Here is a 16,280-nt window from a genome sequence, read left to right on the forward strand (position 1 = left end):
TGACTATAGTGGAAACATGCCACAGAGTAGCACTGGAGGACCTAGAGAGGCCCACAAACACTTCTCCAGGAAGTATTTTTTGGAGCGTGGATATAAAGTCCACAAAATAAGGACTTAGAGAGACTACCCGTTTTTATCTAAATTCCCTTCAGACTCATTAACATTCATTAAATTTTGTTTATTCTCACCTGAGAAGTGAATAGTGATGATATGTGATCGAGACTATAGCGGTGACTCTCTGTGCTGACCAGTTGAAACACACAGAACTACCAAAAATATAAAAATACTTTTGTCAGCATAAATTAAATCACAATGGAACCAGTTCTACCCTGTTCTCTTACTACAAAATAAGGTAATAATTAAAGACAACCTAAACAAGTGTTTTTGAAAATCAAGTTGAAAACAAAACATTTAAGCAGTATGTTTTAAAAGAAGACTTTCACTCTTTTCTTAAACAAAACCCGTACACAATAAGATTTATAGAATTGTGTGATAAATCGTACTCCCCTGGAACAGTGAAAGTAAAAAATCATTCTAAATATACCCCATCAAAATGTATCTTGTCTAGGATCAATGCACAGCAATTCCCCATTTTTAAAAGCACCAAAAGATTAAGATTGTCAGCTTTTTCAAGCTCTCCTTTTAAGACAGAATCTTAAATTTTAAAATTACACTAAGCTGTCTGGACTACAAAAGCAAATATAAAACATCTTACAATTAATTCTTCTCATCCACATGGACTCTATAACTTAATTCTGCCATCTGCATAGACTCTAAAATCTATTTTATTGTGATGTGCAACAACAAAGCTATATTCTACAAATGCAAGGTATCACAGTACCTGTCCTTGTTTGGGTGCATGCAAGTACACACCAATATAAAGCCCCAAAGTCTCAGAATATGCTAGCTGTAATTTGTGCCCCGTTCCAGCAGCAACTCTTAGGTCCTTATTTACAGGTACAAATTCCAACATATCAGCTACCATCAAGCACATTTGATCCTGTCAAGATACCAGAAGAGAAAAGCAAAGAAAATGCAGAATAACTGTATATATATATATTACTACAAAAACATCACTATAACTTACTGGAGAGACACTAAAGTCTGATGTTACATTGCCTTATTTGCATCTGGCCTCAGACTTTGTCTGGGCGATTCTATTTGCAAGAATGCAATTCCAACCTCAAGAGTTGTTTCACACAAAGCTGTCACACACTGACACTGTCCTTGCCACTATCACCTTTCCATCTTGGGTTTTTTTATTCCAAAATTAGGTGCCCTGTTCTGACCCTACTACACAAACTATACTGAGGTGCATCTTTTTTAAAAGGCTACCAGTACTTAATGCTGGTTGCATATTTGAACCGGCATGCTGCTAGCAACTTATTTGGCAAGTATAGCAGCCATATGAATGTTTCAACATTAAATCATCTTGGTTACACTTACTTTTCGTTGGTGCTAATACTTATAACACACTTCATTTTCATGTAACATTTGTCTGCACCTTCAATGACTTTTTTATTAACATTTTCATCCTGTGCCCATGCATTTTTCTATCACTTGTGATCATCCCCCCTCCCATGAGTCAGAAACCTTGAAAAAAGGGGTGTCCTATTTTCCATTTAGAACAGGCATGGGGAACCTTCGGCCCTCCAGGTGTGGTGGACTTCAACTCCCACAATTCCTTGAGGCCAAGGTAAGCCTTTGGGGCGAATGCCGAGCCTCAAGGAATTGTGGGAGTTGAAGTCCACCACACCTGGAGGGCCGAAGGTTCCTGACCCCTGATTTAGAAGCTGTGTTTCCAACTCCTTCCCCCTCCTCCCTTCAAATTTTCCCCCAAATTGTTTATAATTATGATTATTGCCCAACTCTATAAGCTCCCTTTTGTTTACTTTTAAGAGTTTATACTTTCTCCCGGATTGTCCAAACGAAGCCTTTTACTCTGGGACACAGTTCCACTTGAGTTTTGTCCATTTGAATAATTGTGGCCTAATTCATCTTTTCATGAGTACACATTGAATTAATGGCATTTATTTAAATATTGATTTAGCATTCAGCAGTTGGTTCAATGGTTCTACTCTAATTGGAACCAGGAATTGCAACTGTACTTAAATAACAGAGTTATCTACAGGAAACAAAACTTTCACTCACTTTGTATGACCACATTCTTAGTTTATGGTCCTGGTAGAGAGCAAAAAGGAGAGTGTCATGTTCACGACAATGAACAGACATACTAACAGGAAGATCTGAAGGCCCCTGGTCACCCCTAGGGAAAAAAAGAAACAAACATTTAATAAATAAAAGTAGAAATAAACACATGCTTTCCAGACATCTTTCAATGCATACATATGATTTAGATTTGTGTACAATTTGGAAGAGGACTGCAATGGCTAACTGGAATGACATCCAGACATGAGAGGAAATATCCTCCATTTAATATGCGTAAGGTATCTGCTTACATTATTTTTACAGTTCCATTGTGCACAGAAACATATTTCTAATATAGCTCAAATACAACAGTGCTCTAAGGATGAGATAGTCAAATAGAACAGTGATTGTCTAAATTAGCGCGACTTAAAGTAATGATCTGTGGATCAGTGCAAGCCCCCACGCCATCCATGCCAATCCGTAGAGAGCTTCTAGGACAGAAACAACTGCAGCCAATAGGCACAGATATATGTAGTACTGTCCTCTAGTATATTAGAAAAAAATAATGTTTGGCTCCTCACATCAGATATGCTTGGGAAACACTACTTTGGTTATTTGATTTATAATGAGGAGATGGGGCAATCCCACTTGCCCCACCAAAAAAAGAGGAGGCATGTGAGGTAATTTCCAACATGTACTGGAAACACAATCCATGTTAAAAACAAGGCATGCTGATTCCATGCACTTGAATGGGGAAGAAGCAGATTTTTTTGGCACTGCCACAACCACTCAAATGTTTAGCAATAATGGCAAAATTTGTGACTATTTTCAACTGATCAAAGCCATGAAGGTAGATTCCACTGAGTGCTTATTTAATTGTAACTATGGCACTTGCTGACAGTTTTAAATAAAAATGTAGCTGTGTATGCTATCAAAATACTAACCTGATAGCTGTTGGCATCCAACCTGTAAGCAAGCGCTGCATAACTGAGCTCTGTTTCAACTCCAAAACTGATGGTGATGCCATTCCTAACAGAAGAGAAATAGTAGCACATTATTATCTGGAAAGTACAATAACACTCCCGAGTTTTCTAAGGAGATTTTAACAGCAAAGTTATTATCTATTTGAAATACTTACAGTAAATGCCCAAAATTTAATGAGGTGACTGCTGCATTTTATCTATGAATATATATAATAAATATTCTGAAAAGAGTACTAAAACGGCCTGCTTATTTCCCAAGACTTGAGAATGCTTAATTGAACTGAAATGTCAATACTTAAGAATGCTTAAGTGGAATGCTGATCAGTTTGTCTGGCTTAAGCACCAAGATGAGTTGAGCCCTCAGGTCACCAGTAGCTGCTAATGGGGCCCCAGAGAGAATCCAGTGGCAATGAACTTCAGTCCCTCGAGACAGGAGTCGAGAACCACACATTTCAACACAAGCAATATTTCAATATGATTTTAAAGATGTTATATTTTCCCCCTTTCTTTACATACATTAGGAAATACTGCACATTTCCCCTAGTACAGATGTTTTGATATACAGTTTGAAATTTCTAAATGAAAATTAACAAAATATCTGGATCCTCCTACACTCTTACCATGAACATCATAAGACGGCAGCTGAAGGACAAAAATCCCACCAGATGCAGATGGCAGAGCAAAGAGTGCTCCTCCATCACTGGAAAGCCAAGCTGTTGAAGCCGAGGAATGAGCAGAAAGTCCAGGTACTGTGGGGATGATACAGTAGTTCAATGGATCTCTAAAATGAACTTTTCCAATATCTGTGAAAATAGACTGCATGTGGCTTTCTGATATCAGCTCCTGTAATGGAATAATGAAATAATTCATATTTTTTTCAGTTTTTGTCCATCAGCCTTTGCAAAATTGCTCAGGCTCTGCAAAGTTACATCAATTTCAGTTCCAGGGTGTAACACAACCAAACATGGAAAATTCAACAGAGAATAAATACTTCTGCAGGGCACTGTACATTCAAGAGTAGAACACAGTCAAACATGTTTCTGCTTCTCCAAATCACATCCTGGAGTATCATCTAAACCAGGCATGGACAAACTTCGGTCCTCCAGGTGTTTTGGACTTTGACTCTCACAACTCCTAACAATCTACCAGCTGTTAGGAATTGTGGGAATCAAAGTCCAAAACACCTGGAGGACTGAAGTTTGCCCATACCTGATCTAAATATAACCCACCATCTGAGACAAAATGGTACCTTCCCTCTGTATTTAAAATCTTGGGAAAAAATGGAAAACAAAACAAAGGGAATAAATTACTTACACTCCGGTACATCCGAGCAGGATGTGGTAATATCAACCTGTGCACTGTCTGATTGGTTAAAATCAAGATCACAACATGATTCTGGGTTTCAAAGATATGAACTCCTCCAGGTAAGAGGCTACAGTTCTGGAATTTGAACTGAATAGCATTGTTCAAAAGGTTTATATCAAGGGACTCTTCCATCAGTTCTAGGGTCCCACCTGAAGTAGCCCTGCACAAAAGGAACACAAGTCAATTCCGACAGCAGTAACGAATTCAGAAATTACAACTCGACCCAACGTTGGTGTTAATAGAGGTATGTCTCCAGCATAGCGATCCTTAGGAACTAAATGTGTATGGCACCTTGCATCACAGCTAAGCCTGACATGTGCAGCTACACTCTATGCCTGGCTATGGAAAACCGAACAAGAAAAGGAACCTGCACATTTCAAGATTTGGAAACCCATGTGAAATTGCACTATTGAAGAACTCCCTATATATTGCACCCCCTTATTTGCAGAGTTGGGTAAAGGAAGAGGGGGGAAAAGAACCAGTCCCCCCCCCCCCAGTCCTACAATGCCTCAATTAAAAGCACACATCATGTGAGTGATGTTTTCTCATTCTACCACTACCATATTCTTGATCCAAGGAGGAGAGCAGTTAAGTAAAGGTCTCACCAACAATTCATGGGCTATTCTACAATCCAGAGGATGGAACCCTGGGTGTAGTATTGTACATAAGCTTCTATTTTGCTTGTGGTAGTATTAAGACAACTTATGAACACATAACCGACCACAAAGCAACTTTTGGTTCAGCTCAGTAACCACCTCTGATGTACTAACTTCCAAGAAAAGAGCAAACCCCTGTGCAATAATTTCAGAAACTAAAATTCAAAAGTTTATTCAGACAAGTGCAAGTTTCCCCTAACCAATTTCAAAGTAATATGATTTCATTTTATTGGTCTTCTCCCCACCCACCCTCCTCATGGCTTTGGAAATTATGCCCATCCACCCCCATAACAATGCACCTGAAAGATGAATCAGCAGCCTTCCTGACAGAAGTTCTGAACTATGTCACAATTGTCCTCATGCAGATTTTTGAGATTTAGACATGATTGTGAGCTCCTCGATATCACTCCATTCACCAACTCCATGTTTTCCTTATATACCATCCTGCTTTTAACTCAAGCACTTTCAAACTTAGGCCTCATATCTCACTGCAATATGCAATTGACCTTCAAAGTACAAGCAAACATCTAGTTATAAACATCTCACTTACATATGACTCCTAATGATGTCTCATTACAGGAAGTGAGAGGAAAGGGAAATTCACTCTTGTAAGAGGAAAAAGGTGTCTCAACTGAAGCCTCATTATCAATCCTTGTTTCCATGACAAGACAAAATTTTCAAAATCCAATTGTCACAGGGACAGGAAATGAGATGAAATCTTTTGAACAGGGCACAGACAGCAAAACAAACTTTACAGGCATGCTAATCCATTCCCATGCTATCTAAAACTAAAAAATGGTTTTGGCTGGCTTTTCACTTAAAAAATGTAGTAGTTCTGACTTACATACAAATTCAACTTAAGAACAAATGTCTAGAACCTATCTTGTTTGTTGGCTCTGAAATTCTTTGCTATACGGCTGGTTAGTCCCAACAGAGTACTATAATCAATTAAATCAGTTGTTAATGTTTAGGTAAGTCGCATTTATTCAATTCTAGTCATGTTAGTGAAACAAGAACTCCAATCTGGTTTATATGCAAACTCTATAGGAGTTATCCAAGGTGCTGAAATCATTTGTGGGCCTATAGTTCAGCATCTGGGACAGTTCCTGTAAAATTCAAACTAAAACCTTTAGCAAAACCCGCATCACACTGTTATGGAAGCCACTAGAAATCAATGCTTTAACTCTGACTTCAATGTCCATTTCAATACCATATACAGTTGCTGTCACTGGACATTCAAATTACGCATCACTGATTTAAATACACATCTCACCTGAGACTCCTTCCCTGGATGTATATTTTTACCTAGTGAGGAACTGGCCAATGCAAAAAAAGGAGCATCTAAGCCAGGGGTCCTCAAACTTTTTAAACAGAGGGCCAGGTCACAGTCCCTCAAACTGTTGGAGGGCCGAATTATAATTTGAAAAAAACATGAATGACTTCCTATGCACACTGCACAATTATTATTTGTAGTGCAAAAAACACTTTAAAACAATTCAATAATTAAAATGAAGAACAATTTTAACAAATATAACCTTATTAGTATTTCAATGGGAAGTGTGGGCCTGTTTTTGGTTGATTAAATAGCTGCTGTTGTGTGCTTTCAAGTCGTTTCAGAGTTAGGTTGACCCTGGGCGAGGGCCAGGTAAATGACCTTGGAGGGCCTTAGTTTGGGGGCCCCTGATCAAAGCTTTACAAAATCAGCTTTATTTACACAGCACCTTTGGACAAAGATCTAGAAAACATTCCTCCAATCTTAGTTGCAAAAAAAAATAATCAATGTTGACATCTCTCTAAACACAAAGGTTACCAGGAACAGACAAAAAGGGCCCACTGGAAAGAAACAAATGAAGCAGACACTACTAGAATGTTTGTTATCACCAACACTTCCATTCATAGTTCATGGTATTAATAACAAAATCCTTACTATACTTTGTGTATTTAATTCTACTCTGACTTCAATCAGTATTCCAGCTTATCATGTACTTTGTGGAAGTCTGTTTATTTCTTTCTCTAGAAAGGAACTCAAAGATAATACTCCATTCCTCTGAGGAAGTGGACTGAATCTGTATCACAAGTTATAGTAAGTTTGGTAGTTTGAAAAGTATTCTATAAGTATTGCTTCCTCAACCTAATATGGTTGCTCCCTCCCCCCAAAAACAGAATTCTTAATCTAGGGCCCCTTTCAAAGCAAACTAAGGGGTAGATATTTGTGACAAGAACAGAATAACTGTTCAGCCAGACAAAAAGCACTTCTTTGGCCCACTCACCAATGAATGAAGCGGTTTCTGGTTACCGATCCCAGCTGCGCATTCTGCTGGTACCAGTATCCACCAGCGCTGTCTGCATACCGCGCGGCTGTAGAGGACAAACCACCACCTGCAATGGGCAAACAAGGGAGGCTGGTCAGCCACCATGCACCACATAAAAGAATACCATTACACCTGCTGGCAACAAAAAAATGTTTTTCCATTGGCCTGTAGAGCCCGGTTTAGGTGGTCCAGTTCCCCTTGGAGGAGGAATTCGCAGATTCTGTTTGCACAGTCTGCCAGGGCTTTAACTGTGCTTCTTTTTTTACTTGGGTGATGGTTGTAGTTTTTATGTAGGTATCTATCCATGTGTGTAGGTTTTCTGTAAACTGTGGCTCAATTGTTGATTGGGTTTGCGGATAACTAGGACATCTAGAAATGGCAGCTTTCCTTCATATTCTTTTTTCATGGTGAATTGAATGCTTGTAACAGTTTTTAAAGTATTTTGGGTGACAAATACAAAAACCTTAACAAAGAAGGCATACACAGTTCTTTTAGTACTTATGTGAATACAAGTTGCACATTCCTTATTCAGAACTCTGATATGCTCCAAAATTGCCCACACTGGATGGCTGACATAGAGACACCTTTGCCTTCTGATAGTACAACATACACAAATTGCGTTCCATGCACAAACCATTAAAAAGTACGTTAAAAATATCTTTATACTGGCTGTTAGGAATTGCGGGAGTTGGAAGTCCAAAACACCTGGAGGCAGGGCTGAAATTTGCCCATGCCTAGTATAAAATGTATACAAAGTATAATCAAATTTCATGCTTAGGCTTGGGTCCCATCTAAAGGTACCTCATTACAAAACATAAATTGTCTGCTTAGATTTGGATGCCCATTTATATATCTCATTAGGTACATATATTCAAATACAAGTATGTATATTTTCTCCAATAAATCCAGGGTAGCTCTAGCCCAGAAATGGGCAAACTGAGGCCCTATAGGTGTTTTGGACTTCAATTCCCACCATTCCCAGCAGCCTCAGGTCCCTTCCTTTTCCCCCTCTGCCGCTTAAGCGGCTGAGGGGGGAAAGGGAGGGGCCTGAGGCTGCTGGGAATTGAAGTCCAAAACACCAATAGAGCCTCAGTTTGCCCATGCCTACTCTAGCCCCAAGCATTTCGCATACAGGGATACTCAACCTGTACAAATTTCATTCGGTAACGTACTACAACATAGGAACATAGGAGTATGTACGTGGTGGAGCAACCCTGAGGTCATTTTTGGATTGACGGCCTTCGGTTTTGCAGGCCTGAGCTACTGTTCCAGCCTGGCTGATACCGCTGCTCGAATAGGAGGGTGGCCCACCTGGCCCGGAAAGAGCACCCACCTGGGAGGCTGAAGGCGAGCTCCCGGGCTCGGCGTCGCGGCCTCCTTGAGGTCCCGCCCAGCTCCAGGTAGCCACGCTCCCCGAGGCCCTCGGCCACTGACGCCGCCATCTTCCCTTCCCGCGCGCGGCGCCGCGGGGCCTCACGGGAGGCAGGAGCAGGAAGAGGGCGTGGCCGGAGGGAGTGCGCCTCCGCTGTGCATCATGGGGCGGGAGGGGGCGTGGCTGTCTGCGCGACTCGTGCCCTTACGCTGCTTACGGAAAGGACAGGCGGCGTTGCCAGGGCAACGGCGGGATGATTGGCTCTCAGTTACGTCCGGCCTAACGGTCGTTGCGTGCGCGTTGATTTCAAAAGGGATGATGTCCAGCCGGAACCAATGATTTTCCAAATATAAACATCAATCCTCACAGGTTGAATGGTCTGTTGGAAACTAGGCAAGTGAGGTTTATATATCTGTGGAATAATGCCCAGGGTGGGAGACATTGTCTGCTGGAGGCAAGCGTGAATGTTGCAATTGGCCACCTTGATTAGCATTGATTGAATGGCCTTGCAGCAATTAGCTTTGAAGCTGCAAGACCATTAAATGCTAATCAAGATTATCAATTGCAACATTCACACTTGCTTCAAGCAGACAGGAGTTCTTTCTCCCATATATAAACCTCACTTGCCTAGTTTCTTTCTCCCATCTCACCTCTGAGGATGCCTGCCATAGATGTGGGCAAAACGTCAGGAGATAATGCTTTTGGAACATGGCCATACAGGCCGAAAAACTCACAGCAACCCAGTGATTCCAGCCATGAAAGCCTTCGACAACACATTAAGGATATATATAAATGTATTTCTAATCAGAACCCTGAAGACATTTTTGTATTATCCTTATACATATAAACCAAAGGTAATGTTATACAATATTTTAAATTAAAGTTTGTGTTAATAACAGCTTATATATTTTACCAATCAAATGTTCATCTTCTGTAAATAACTGTAACTCAAGTTCAGATTTACTTTATTATTCTTTCTTCCAAAGAAGATATTGTGGTGCCATGGATGTGGACTCACTTTCTTACACTGTGTGTCACAAAAAAGCCCTCAAGTCACCAAAAAGCATTGTGTGAGCAGTGTGCTGTATGTAAGGAATATAACCTCCATATGCATGGATGCCTGGAGCTCTTGTTACAAGAAATAACACATTGGAAGGTGCTGTAGCATCATAATATCTGCCAGGTTCAGTATTCTTCAAAGGAAGAGGATCCTGGCCCATGGGAGAGGTTTTGTTTCTTCCTTTTCTGGTTGATTTGAGAGCATTATCACATTTTCCTAACAGCTTCTTTGCACATAGCATAAGTTTTCATGACTATCACCCATGCTACATACAGTGTCATTCAGAAATTTGAGCGCATTTTTATTTGTTTATTTATTTATTTAGAACATTTTTACCCCACCCTTCTCAATCCCTGGGGGGACTCAGGGCAGCTTACAATTGGCAATAATTCAATGCCACATCATAAAATACAGGATAACAAATAACAATTATACATGAACATTAATAAATAAAGATGGATGCTCAGTCTCATTATATACAATTGTGTAGAAAATGGTGCCACTCGCATTAAAAACAAAATCAATATTTTGCTTTTTTGGATTTGTAATATATATTTTCAAGCTGTGGATGGTAGAATCCATGCATGCAGAATCTATGGATATGGAGGGCTGACTATAAGAGTATTATGCACATGTATAGGATAGGATTGTAGCCATTGTGATCAAAGAGAAATCAAATGAGAAAGTACTGACTGGTATTTACCTTATTAACATGTCCATGCAACTTTTATTTATAATACAAATGCCTTGGCAGTAGATAACACATGTCATAATATTGAATTATAGACTGCATTATAATGAATTATAATGCAGCTATTTCCCTTCACTCTCCCTTTCATTCAAATCTTTCTTTTTTGTTTCTTTTTCCCCACAGCAGTTGTGTTAAGGTCAGTGATAAGAGGTCTGGTGTTTCCTTGGACACTGATGTGTCATTTTACTGATTTGTTCATATTGCACTACATTAACTGCCATGGCTCAATGCTATGGAATAATGAGATTTATAATTTGGGGAGGTACCAGCACTATTTGGCAAGGAAGGCAAATGCCCTTGTAAAGTTACAATTCTCATGAGTTTATATCATTGAGATATGGCTGAGCAGGAATTTGAACTCTGGTCTCAAAGTTGTAGTTGAACACTTAAACTACTACTGTATACCACACTGGCTCTCCTCCTGTCTCCTGTTCTTGCTTTTTAAAAAACAAAATAGAGGTCAGTATGCTTTATGTTTTCAGGAATTCCAGTTGCTGATTTACCTTGGCTCTGTCTCTAGAGGGCATCAGTCACTTTAAGATCCTTGGCACATCGTTTGTTTATTTTCCCCATAAGTTCATATGTTAAGAAAACCTATTCATTTCAATGTGCTGGAGAAGAGTTATAGGGATACCACAGACTACTAAAAAAAAACCCCAACAAACCCAAATTAATGGGATTTAGAGAAAATCAAGTCTGAACTCTCAATAGAATAAATAATGACTAAATTGAGTCTGTCTTATTTTGGAAGTATCCACAAAAGAATAATATCTTTATTGACCAACCAAAATGCATAAAACCAATGATGCAAACTTTCAAATCTCTGTTCACGTTTTAATCAGGCAAATGTGTTAAAATATGAAAGGTGATGGAGTCACAGACCTAAATATAGTCTTACATATTGTTCTGTTCTCACATTTTTCGCCCTATGGAGAGCGAGACAACGTTACATTAAAGTAATGTATGAGAATATTAGTACAGAAAGTGCTTGTGAAGACATGTTTTATTATCCCATGAGCACTCAATGCTTTGTTTTAAATTTCAAGAAAATGTTTCTCTTTGTATAGTCCTATGCAACATTGTGAGAGTCATTTCTGCTTATTATTTATCACGGGATTGAGGACAGAGTCCAGAAAGAGCAAGAACAACACTTAGTGAGTTGCTTTTGTTGCTTATCTTTCTCAATCCAACAATAAAAACAAACACTTTCCTCTTTCCCTCAAAGACTTTGCTTTCCCCAAAAGCTTTGATTTCCCTTTTTATTGTCTCCTTTCTCTCATACAGGAATGGAAATCAAATAGAGTCCTAGATGCTGTTGGATTACAACTCTCAGTTTGAAATTGCATTATATGACAGCATAGGTGGGATCCCAATATATTTAACTTAGCATTCTGAAATATGAGAGGAATGCTAAAAGTTGCAATTTGTGATTCCTACCCCTACTTTAGCAGAACAACACTTTTCAAGAACTTAGATTTTGGAGAGCTAAAATTCCCTGTATCAACTAGCCAACATGTTCGTGCTAGGTAAAAGATTCCTGAGGATTATTGTTCAAAAAACTAACCTTTCTAAACTCTTTGCTTTATTAATTAATTTTAAAGGCAATATATTTATTTATGGGTTTTTAAAAAGTTATCTCCATTGCTTCTGCCCTGGAACACTGCTGAAATTTACAATCTGAATCAGCAATCTAGCTTTGGTCTGTATTACACCTTTTGTGTTGCTGTTTCTCATAGTGAGACACAAGGTGAACCTACACTGTAGAATTAATACACCCTTAACACCACTTTAACAACTGTAACTGAATGATATGGAATACTGGGAGCTGTAGTTTTACAGGGCCTTTTGCCTTCTCCACCAAATAGTGTTGGCGCCTCACCAAACTACAACTCCCATTATGCCATAGCAAGTGGTGTCAAACTACATAAATTCTACAGTGTAGATGTACCCCCAGTGGTTGCTTTTCCATACCAAAAGGCAGATTTGTTGAGACTGTAGAACAAAGTGATCAATATACAGAGTTAAAAATATCTTTTTCTACCCCCCCCCCAGTAATTCATCAACACAACTGACCCAAAGTATTTTGTTGCCTAAATAGTAGCTGCAAATGCCCAAAACTAGCTGAATTGTTTTGACACATGACACAGAAAATACCAGAAACACTTTTGCCCATCTTCAGATGTTAAAAAACCCCTAAATAACAAAGCAAATAACTAACACTTTGCTGTTACTTCATGACAACCATCATTTCTTGCATCAGTTGGGCATATGGATGCCAGCCCTGGCGTTATACCAGTTTAGTTCTATTAAACCTTTAATTCTGTCTTTATCGTTAATTCTCACATCTCCCTTGCTATAGCAGATGAGATTAGATTTGGGAGGCTGGACACCCTAAATTATACACTCAAATTATATTTTTTAAGAACCTGGACCCTTACGTCTCTTTTCTATCTATACTTTGGACTTTCTTCAAGAGGATGTATTTAGTTCAGGGTCAGCCTTTTATCTGCTTTATCAATGGATTTCCAGATGAGCTTAGATCCTTGCTGTTCGATTCTTTGAATCTAGATATCAGTTGTCACTTCATCTGTGCTACCTCATTGTATCACAATGGCCTTGGAAGCTTTGTTATGCAGCAGGAAAGTATTGCCTCTAAAACCATGCCTTTTCATCATTTTCATATACTCAGATAACAATGTACCTGTATGATTTTAACATAACATCCTCTTTAGTGACTTAATTTGTGTAACCTCTGGGCTATAGCTATCTCGTAGCCCTTTCACATAAGAGAATTCTGGCTGTAATAGGAATTGAATCCCATAACTATGTTACGTTTGCGAGGGCAACAGAAAATTTGGCAGGATATCATGATTTTTGAATGGCTCTAGGGTGTGAACATTGTAGTGTACACAAGCTCACTATTTGTATGTAAATATAAATATTATTTTTCAGGGGTGGTGCTTGAATGTTAGTACTGCTGATGGCTAATCCAGGAGGAAGTATGATAGTAGAAGGCCAGTTGAAATTGGAGAATGATCTGAAATGGACGTTGTAATTTTCTCTAGACTAGGGAAGGGAAATTGAAGGTATCTTCGTTGCTCTATCATCTGAGCACTGCGAGTGCAGCATTTTTAAAAAATAAAGCAGAGAGTGTTTGAGGATTGGGACATTCGTAGGGATATGAAGATGCTGGTTTATAAAGTTATTGTCCTTCCAACTTGTTGTATGCCTGTAAAACATGAACCATCTACAAATGTCACTCTCAACTTCTGGAACTATTCTATCAATGTTGCCTTCAAAAAAACCCAATCTCTTGAGAAGACAGACGGACAAATGTCAGCATTCTGGAAGAAGCAAGGGCCACCAGCATCTAAGCAATGATCCTCCATCATTAACTTTGTTGGATTGGCTATGTTGTATGAATGCTCGATCACTGTCTCCCAAAGCAGTTATTTCACTCTCAGCTCAAGAACAGAAAACAGGATGTCAGTTGACAGCAAACGAGATTTAAAGGTGGGCTTAAAGCTAACCTTTAAAAAGTGGAATAAACACCAAGAACCAGGAAGTCCTGGCCCTTAAGTGTTCTAACTGAAGGTCAGCTGTAACCAACAGTGCTGTGGATTTTGAAGAGGCACAAAGAGAGGGGGAAAGGGGGAAATATGCCAAGAAGAAGGAGAGTCAAGCAAACCTTGTTGGAATCATCTTCCATCTGGAAATCTATGTTCTCATTGTGATACACCATGCAGATTCAGAATAGATCTCTAGTCACTTAAGGGCCCATTGCCAAAATTCTACTTCTGAATTTAAAGCTCTTTGCCCCATGGCTCTTGCCTGTCTACCCAGCTCTCGATTCTTCTAGAGCCATGCAGGATGAGGGAAAGGTTAAACCCATCATCATCTGGGATGGAGATGTGGAAGACTCTGAATGGTGTTGTTCTGGCTGCTGGGGAGAGCTCTGCCTCCCTAGTGTTGGGGAGAGATTGAAGGGTGGGCCATCATGAACAATACTTCTTTTCAGGCTGAAGGGCTGCATGAACAGCTCTTAGGCGGCTGCAGCTATACAATGCAGTCTGTCTTCCTATGCAGAATAGCTGCATTATTGTGCAAGTCAGGTGGCAGACCAGGGCCTGCTTCTTGGAACGTAGGCACTAACTAGAACAGGCCCTGTACTGGAACAGAGACACAATGCTGGATTGGGGATACATGCTTTGAATTGACCACCCTATATCTGACATAGCTTGAGGAAGAAGGAAAGGCAAACTTTTTTCATTGAATCAGAGTTGGAAGACACCACAAGGATCATCCAGTCCAACCCCTTATCATGCAGGAACACAGAATCAAAGCACTCCCAACTGATGGCCATTCAGCGTCTGCTTTGAAACCTCCAGAGAATATTCCATTACCAAACACCTCTTACCATCAGGAAGTTCTTCCTATTGTTTAGACGGAATCTCTCCGATCCAGAACTTGACTAGCACTTTCTAGAGCCATGCTTTTCAGGGACTGGCTGCTCTTTTGCAGAAGTGATATTTATCTTCAGTCAGCCTTGCAGAGAGACCTATTTTGCTCAATTGCACTTGAATCTTTTCCCCCTGACAGCCAGCCCAGTGGGCGTAAGCGATCAAAGTTAATTGTTGTCTCTGTGATGCAGAATTTTGATAGTTACTTTTGGGGACTGCAGTTTACACAATCCTTTCACCAGCATTGACTGTAGACACAATATTGCAGAATAATGGGAGCCTTAATTTTAGCTTTGTGAGTAGCTTTGCATTCACAAATGTGCTCTTATATTGTAGCAAATGCAAGAGTTCTCTGGCAGCTTATTCTAAGGGTTCATATACTATATAATTTGTGCAGTTTGACTGCTTTAACTGCTATCAAATCCTGGAAGCTGTAGTTTGTTGAGGCATTAGCACTCCCGGCAGAGAAGGCTGAGTCCCTTCAGGGAGAGAGGGCAGGATATAAATTATTATTTATTTATTTATTTATTTATTTACTGCGCTTATATACTGCAATTCTCAGCCCAAGGGTGACTCATTGCGGTGTACGACATGAAAAAAACAGGTGCAAATTATTATTATTAGAAACACAACAAATGACTCTACAGCAAACAAGATCACTCTGCTGGCTGTTGTATTGGATCACACGTCGAACACTTCCCAAGTGTCTAGGACTGTGTGATGTATCGGCGAATGCGTGCAGATCCCAGCAAGGTGGCCTTTTGCAGCTGGCAGATGGTAATTTTGTCAGCGCCGATTGTATTTAAGTGCAGGCCAAGGTCTTTAGGCACTGCACCCAGTGTGCCAATCACCACTGGGACCACCTTTACTAGCTTGTGCCAGAGTCATTGTCATTGTCATCTTCTTCTCCTCCTTCTCCTTCTAGATACACCATAGGTCTAATTGTCATATCTTTGGATTCCATAAAATGGAACCATAACAGTATAAGTGGTATTGTGCCAGTATAATTTGGTTATATTAGTATATCTTCAGTTTACTACCTATAATTTCCCCCTTCACTTTCAGCACATTTCAGTCCTCTTCCCCATTCTTTATACGTTTACCTTGATGTTCTTTTTTTGCTGACTACAAAAAATCAAGATCTACAGGATTCCCAAGCCTTGTAAACATGGC

The 16,280-nt window shown here is 39.7% G+C and overlaps 1 protein-coding gene across 1 annotated transcript in view; it reads right to left on the reverse strand.

The window, feature by feature from the left end:
* Positions 1–8,963, reverse strand: part of NUP160 (nucleoporin 160) — a 45,638-nt gene extending 36,675 nt beyond the window's left edge. The window contains exons 1-8 of the mRNA XM_060772637.2: positions 8,798–8,963; positions 7,423–7,531; positions 4,446–4,656; positions 3,752–3,974; positions 3,093–3,177; positions 2,152–2,266; positions 842–1,000; positions 189–266 (exon numbers count right to left, since the gene is read on the reverse strand). Coding sequence (XP_060628620.2) covers positions 189–266; positions 842–1,000; positions 2,152–2,266; positions 3,093–3,177; positions 3,752–3,974; positions 4,446–4,656; positions 7,423–7,531; positions 8,798–8,906 — 1,089 coding nt within the window. The 5' untranslated portion in view covers positions 8,907–8,963. The remainder of the gene's footprint in view (positions 1–188; positions 267–841; positions 1,001–2,151; positions 2,267–3,092; positions 3,178–3,751; positions 3,975–4,445; positions 4,657–7,422; positions 7,532–8,797) is intronic.
* Between the last annotated feature and the right edge of the window lie 7,317 nt (positions 8,964–16,280).

The sequence above is a fragment of the Anolis sagrei genome, chromosome 1, assembly GCF_037176765.1.
Source record: "Anolis sagrei isolate rAnoSag1 chromosome 1, rAnoSag1.mat, whole genome shotgun sequence".
Lineage (NCBI taxonomy): Eukaryota > Metazoa > Chordata > Lepidosauria > Squamata > Dactyloidae > Anolis > Anolis sagrei.